The sequence below is a fragment of the Dermochelys coriacea genome, chromosome 21 (genome assembly GCF_009764565.3).
Source record: "Dermochelys coriacea isolate rDerCor1 chromosome 21, rDerCor1.pri.v4, whole genome shotgun sequence".
Taxonomy (NCBI): Eukaryota; Metazoa; Chordata; order Testudines; family Dermochelyidae; genus Dermochelys; species Dermochelys coriacea.
In genome coordinates, this window is record NC_050088.1 from 16,932,275 (window position 1) to 16,939,618 (window position 7,344).

The 7,344-nt window shown below is 49.3% G+C and overlaps 1 protein-coding gene across 1 annotated transcript in view; it reads left to right on the top strand.

The window, feature by feature from the left end:
• Nucleotides 1–6,663, top strand: part of CPNE5 (copine 5) — a 207,665-nt gene extending 201,002 nt beyond the window's left edge. Inside the window, exon 21 of the mRNA XM_038380314.2 lies at nucleotides 3,252–6,663. Coding sequence (XP_038236242.1) covers nucleotides 3,252–3,440 — 189 coding nt within the window. The 3' untranslated portion in view covers nucleotides 3,441–6,663. The remainder of the gene's footprint in view (nucleotides 1–3,251) is intronic.
• Nucleotides 6,664–7,344: the final 681 nt, after the last annotated feature.

Sequence of the window (7,344 nt, forward strand, 5' to 3'; positions counted from 1 at the left end):
GCCATGCCTAGATTATCTTTAACCTCCACTCCATCCTCTGTGTTTAGCGGCCCCACTTCTTTCTTAGTTTTCTTCTTATTTATATGGCTATAGAACCTTTTACTATTGGTTTTAATTCCCTTTGCAAGGTCCAACTCTACTCGACTTTTAGTCTGTCTCACTTTATCCCTACATGTTCTGACCTCAATAAGGTAGTTTTCCTTGCTGATCCCTCCCATCTTCCACTCCCTGTATGCTTTCTGCTTCTTCTTAATCACCTCTCTAAGATGCTTGCTCATCCAGCTTGGTCTACAACTCCTTCCTATGAATTTTTTCCCCTTTCTTGGGATACAGGCTCCGATAGCTTCTGCAGTTTTGATTTAAAGTAATCCCAGGCCTCCTCTACCTTTAGATCCATAAATTCTTCAGTCCAATCCACTTCCCTAACTAATTTCCTTAATTTTTGAAAGTCAGCCCTTTTGAAATCAAAAACCCTAGTTGCAGATTTATTTTTGTTAATCCTTCCATTTAGTTTGAACTGAATTAGCTCATGATCACTTGAGCCAAGATTGTCCCCTACAACCATTTCTTCTATGAGGTCCTCGCTACTCACCAAAATTAAATCTAAAATGGCATCCCCTCTAGTCGGTTCAGCAACTACTTGATGAAGGAATCCATCAGCAATCGCATCTAGGAAAATCTGAGCCCTATATATTACTAGCACTGGTCCTCCAGTCTATATCTGGGAAGTTAAAGTCTCCCATGATCACGCAGTTTCCATTAGTATTTACTTTATTAAAGACATTAAAAAGGGCTCTATCCATATCCAAATTAGATCCCGGAGGTCTATAGCACACCCCAAGCACTATCGTAGGAGAGGCTTACTAGTTTTCTTCCCCAGTGTAATTTTTGCCCAGACGGACTCTGTCTTATCCATTGCATCGCTTCTTATTCTTTACATTCTACCTCATCATTGATATACAATGCTACTCCACCCCCTTTACCTTTGTTTCTGTCTTTCCTAAACAGCACATACCCTTCAATACCTGTAGTCCAGTCATGACTACTATTCCACCATGTTTCTGTTATCCCTATAATATCTGGTTTCACTTCCTGCACCCAGTAGCTCTAGTTCCTCCATTTTGTTACCTAGGCTCCTCGGATTGGTGTATAAACATCTTAATTTTTGCTGTTTGGCCTCGCTCACATTTTGTACCCTATTAGGCACAGTCATTCTACAGCCAGTATAACCTATTAGACTAGTATCCACACCACCCTCGCTCCTTATATACATTCTCCTACCACCGGCTGTATCCTTTCTTACTTCATCTTCTTCCCTCTCAATGCTAAAATCTGGCATGGAGATTACCTGGACATCTCCCAACCATCTCCCCCAAATTCCTAGTTTAAAGCTCTTTTTATCAGTTGTGCCAGCCTTGACCCTAGAAGTCTATTTCCTTCCCTACTCAGATGAAGTCCATCCCGAGAGATCTGTCCTCTGTCCGTGAATGCCTCCCAGTGGCCCTACATCCCAAAGCCCTCCTTATAGCACCACTGCCTAAGCCATCTGTTGACAGTCATAATCTTGTCACACCTTTGTTGCCCTCTCTAGGAACAGGAAGGATCCCGCTAAAGATCACCTGAGCCTCAATTTCCTTAAGCGTCTTCCCCAGCCTAGCATAGTCTCCCTTAATACTTTCCAGCGAGAATCTAGCCGTAACATTTGTTCCCACATGAAGGAAATTAGGGGATTCTTTCCCACTCCCTTTAGGATCCTTTTCAACCTCAGGTCTACATCCCGTATCTTAGCACCCGGAAGACAGCACACCCTTCTATTCTCTGGATCAGCTCTAGTTACAGGCCTGCCTATTCTTCTCAATAAAGAGTCCCCGATCACATAGACCTGCCTTTTCCTGGTGACGGTGCTATTCTCCAGTCTCTCCCCTGTTCCCTCTGGCTGCAAGTTCTTTCCATTCCTATTTTCCCTTATAATCCTCTTCAACCCATCCTGTATCCTCCTGGGGCTCATATTTGGTGTAGTCTCCCTTGACTCTTCTGCTTTTCCTATAGGACTAGCCTCTCTTCTCTTCTTCCTTACCCTTCCACCTTCAGCAAGTACCTGCCGAGCCCCTTCTTCATTTTCCAACTCTGCAAACCTGTTCCTAAGCTCTATTTTTCCTTCACTAGCCCGTCTTTTCCTCTGCCTGGTTCTTTTAGTCACATGCTTCCACTGACCACTTTCCTCACCCAGTCTCCCCTCAAAATTCCCCAGCCCTGCTTCCATCCGCAAATCTGAGCTTTTCCCTTCAGATACCTCATATCTTTGCTCCATCATCCTCTCAAACCCCTTCCTAAACTCAACCAGACTTTCCACCTGCGTCTCCAGACCTTGGATCTTTTCCTCCGTCAGCTCTATCAGACGGCATCTCATGCAGAAAAAACTCTTACCAGTTCCTCCCTCCAGGATCATGTACATACCACAGCTTCCACATCCGTCATCCTCAATGTGTCTTTCACTACAGGAGTCACTCCCACAGCTGCCTCTGTATCTGTCATCGCCTTCCCACCTAAATCCTGTTAATCTGGGAAACACAAGCCACACCAAAAAGACCACCCCCCCAGCTAAAGCAAACCCCAAACAAGCACCACAATGCAAACTCCCCTGTTTGCTAGCTCCTGTGCCGCTGCCTGACTGGCTGGCTACCTTTATAGGACCCCTAGTCAGAAGCCCCACCCCCTAATCAGGGCTCAGCTGCTCTCCCAGCACAAAGCCCCTACACACACACAAACAGAAATACTAAAACTACAAAACCAAGTACAACTACCTTCTCCTCCAATTATCAAGCACCAAAAAAAACCACATGGGGATTTGTTTGTTTCAGCTACGTATTGGCTTGGAGAGGAAAAAACCCCTAGACCCTCATTTCCAAACCAGGCCTCGGTGTGCTTCTCTAATCTGTACATGCCAGAACTAATGCTTCCTGGCTCTCCCTTCTCATAATCTTTCCTTTCCAAAACCATCAAATCCACTCATCTAGTGTGGCTCTAACGTCACGCCACATTGTAGCCATCAACCGGCTACACTTCCGTAGGACAGGTGCAAAGCAGGCTGGCTGGTGGAAACATAGGACAGCCCTAAGAAGACCAGGTAGGACATCTGGCCCCCCACATCCGATGTGTTGCTGACAGTCTGCATAGGAGCAGTATCCCCCATCTCCATTTGAAAATTTCTCCGCTCTTCATATGTCTGACACACTTTCCTTCTCTCCCAGTTTGTTCCATTCCGGGACTACATCGACCGCACAGGGAACCACGTCCTGAGCATGGCCCGCTTGGCCAAAGATGTCCTGGCTGAGATCCCGGACCAGTTCATTTCCTACATGAAGGGACGTGGCATCAAGCCCAACCCAGCGCCCCCTGCGTACACCCCAACCTGCCCCACCCTTCAAACGCAGATCTGATGAGCAGGAGGGAAGAGGAGCGAGGGAAAAACCCAAGGCTTCTTGTGTCCACTGTTTACTCTCTCTCTAGCTGGATACCAAGGCATCCAGAGCTTCCAGTGAGATTCCTCCATGGACTGTTTCTCCACATGTGGCTGTAGGCAGATGGACTGTGAAGCTGTTGAGTGTCAGTGGAAGGATTTGTGGGACTAGACACAAAGGATGTGCGGGGTGGGGTGGGGGAAGTTTTTAAAAGGACAAGCCCAACAACTGACACGCTTCCTCTCTGGGGGGGATGGAGAGAAAAGAGGGGGATGGGCTATGTGAGCTGTCACCCAAGCAGACAGTGGAGTGGAGTTCCACGTCACCTGTTTTCCTCTGGGTTCTCTGCAGATCAGCTGTTTCCCCAAGTCCCCCAGCCTCTTTCTACTCCTCCCCTTTCCAAACGATTGTGAGTGTTTTATTGCCCACGTACAGTCTATCTGCTGTCTCCAGTCTGCTGACATTTCTCCTCATCTTCTTGCTGTTTGTGGCTTGGCTTGTATATCAGTTTGGCAGACTTTAGGTTGGCTTCAGACATCAGGTATCTGTGTTGTTTTCTCTGCTGTTGTTCTGGCTGCACTGTTGTTCTGAGTTACTAATGCTCCATCTCCTATCAATCCGATTTGGCAAAGATCTACACAAGGCTTTTTTTTGCCTTTTGCCTATAACCACATCACATTTTTTAAGCCCTGTGTTAGATCTGTGCAGAGAGCCCTTCCCATACAGTTCTGAACCTTTTGACATTGAAGGCACATTGTCGTACATCACCGAAATGCACTGACTGCTAGGGGAGGAAGCATTAGTTTGACCTTTAGTACATATGCATTTCGTGGCTGCTCCCAGCACCAAAACTAAAGCAGAACCTCATCGCCCATGGTAGACTGATGCTCACAAGTTATACATCCATTAAAGCCTGGCAAATTCTGCTCCTGGGGCTAAGTGAAAGTGTGTCCCTTTGCTGTGACTCCCAGGGTGACACTTTGGTAGGGTTTGAACATCCCTCCTGCTTTTGCCACTTTTTATAATGTGGGCTGCAGGACTGTTGGCCACTACGAAAAGCTCTAACAAGGCTAGGGAGCAAAGTAGGTGAATATAGCCTTAAAACATCAGCGAGATCATCTCAGCAGGTCCCTATACATTCTGCTGCCCTTGGTGCCCCTCAGTGGGGCTGCCTTTTTAAAAACAAGTTTGTTTACATGTTTCTGGCTCCTGGTGAGACCAAGGCTGACACACACACACATCCTGTGTCTAATGGAAATGGGGTGGCTAGGAGACCTCTATATAATCAAACGCCATGGATATCCTGATTGTCCAGCTCCATGCCTAGTGTAACAGTAGCCGGGTAACTGGCTAGGTAATTACCCTGTGTGACTGCCCTGTGGATTCCCTTCCCTCCCCACAGTTAGCAATGGCCCAGTGGTTGATTAACAGAATGGAGCCCTAAGTGCTTTGCGTATTTTAGGAGATTCCTGCCATGAGACACAGATTCCAGGATACAAACTCCCAAGAGGACCAGGGGGGAAATGGAGCTCTAATTAAAGGTAGACACAACCCAGCAACTCTGTGTTAGCACTCAGGGTCCAGCAGCCCCATCACACCGCTCTCATCTGCATGAGAGGAAGAACAAGGACAGGATCCAATCCAGGCATATAGCTGCGTAGCACTGGAGTGGGAGGAGACATAAGGAGCCAGTCATCTACCCACTGGGCACATGTCACTAGGAGCAGTTAGACCCAGCTCCCCAAAAGGGACTTCGAACCCTGCGGTGTCAAGTGTCACAGCCCCAGACAGTCACAGGAACACCCCGGACATCTGCAATGCCTGGCTCAGGTGCCCTGGCTCCTTTACAATGAATGGGGAGAGATTAGGGCCTTAGACTGGGACCCACACAGCCAGCATGCTGGGCAGGGAGCCACCTGAGCTAGCCCGCGGGAGAAGCTGAGGAGAGGGGTGTGTACTAAGCCCCTGGAGTTTGGCTTCTAAGTCCAGGCTGCAGGGAGCCGCCTGTCTCTGCTTGTGAGTCACCAACCAGGGCAAGACCGGTGTTCAGCTGCCTAAGTCACATGTGGGCCTGATCTGCTAGGGGAGCTCACAAGACCTGGGAGAGAGAAGGGGGAACTCTCAGAACCTTTAGCCTATTGGGTGGGGTGCCAACCCAGGATGGGAGAGCCTCCTGGCTCATGCCCCCTGCAGCCTGATGAGGAGAAGGGTGATGCCCTAGCATTGCTCGGTCACCTCCAGAGTTCAGCATGGGGTTTGGGGGTGAATGGGAAAAGGCTGAAGCTGGCGAGTGGCTCTGTTGCTCTGAGAGTGCCTGGCCTCCTCGGAGGTGCTCGCCTGATGGAGAGGATCTTTGACCATGAACTTACTGAGCTCCATAGTCCCAGACCAGGGGCGGGGGTCATGGCCATGTCACATGGCCATGTCACCTACCCACACCTAGCCACAACCCCCTTTGCACCCACAGCATGCAACACTCCTTTGTCCAAGTGCCACTCAAATTAAGAAGCCCCAAAGAGCAGTCAGAGGGCAGCGTGTGTGCCACTTCTGCCCAGTACTGCATGAGCGGGGAGAGCAGGCAGTGCCTGGCCAGGCGGCTCTGTACTCGTTACTGTCCATGTGTTGCTAGCGGGCGCCATAGACCCTGCAGTGCCATGTCCCGTTCTGTACCAGTGTAGATATGGGTGATGCATGCCAGTGCAGTCCTGTGCCCAGTTCTGTAACATGCTGCATGTCCGAGCTGTCCTCCCACCCTGCTCTGTGTCAGTGTGGATAGCAGATGGTGCACAGGAGGTGTGGACACGGGCTGTGAAATCACAGCTCTCAGCTCAGGCACATGCCCTGTGCCCATGAGGGTGGCTAGCCAGTGCTGCTAAAGGAACATGAGTCTTCCAAGATTGGTTGTATATGTTTCCACTGGAAGGGGGCCATTATTCAGTCTATCCTCCAGTCCGACTTTTCTTTACAAGCTACAGGAGGTGTCTCCACGGTCTGAGAATTAGCAACACCCTGCATGTTACTGGGGAAGTTTGGCTCCTTTCCCTCTTTCTCTTTCCCCTCCCTCCCACTCACTTGATTTTTTTATTTGCATGGGTGGTGACCTTTCTAGACTTTACACTATTGTATTTTGTGTCGAATATCTGACGTGAGCTGATTTGTATTGGATTGCCTTAAACTGAAATAAACTATGCTTTTTACTACAGCAATGAGCCCACTCTGATTTCCTGCCCTTCGAGGGCCCCAGAAAGGTCATAAAATGGTGTTTCCATCGCAGGAGAGAATCTCCCCTGGACCTGATCTGACGAGCAGAAAGACAGAAGTCAGGTCACCTCTGCACGCTGGTGGTACGGAGCTGGTCCTTACATAAATGAGTCACTTGGGGAGTTACTTGCAGGACCATTTGCTTTTGCTCTGGCTCCTGCTCGCTCACCTTTTAGGCTGACTCCCTTGTCCCCATTCTGGTTATCTTTTTCAGCACCATGAAGAGATGGGAGGCAGCGCTTCCCCACTCCCATTTGGGTCTCAGGTTCCCCTTCGGCAGCCTTCGGCTAGAGCTGCGTTGTCTCCAAGGTGCCAGGACCATGACAACATGATGATCCCCGGGGTCCTTTCCTCTCCCACCTACTCCTGCCCTTTGGGCCGAAAGTCTAGAACTCCTGGACTCTCCCCTGGTGCTGCTGTTTTGCAACCAGCTGGAAACTCCAGCACCAGATGGGAAACTGGCTTGAGGCAGGAGCCCTTTGGTTTCAACACCCATCCCTGAACAAATCTGCTGCGAACCCCCACCATTCTGTGTCTCCTGCTGGGGTGGGACTGGCTGGCTCAAGGTGACAGCCTTCTCTTGCTGATTTGGCTGGATTCAGTCAGCTCAGGAGTGATTACA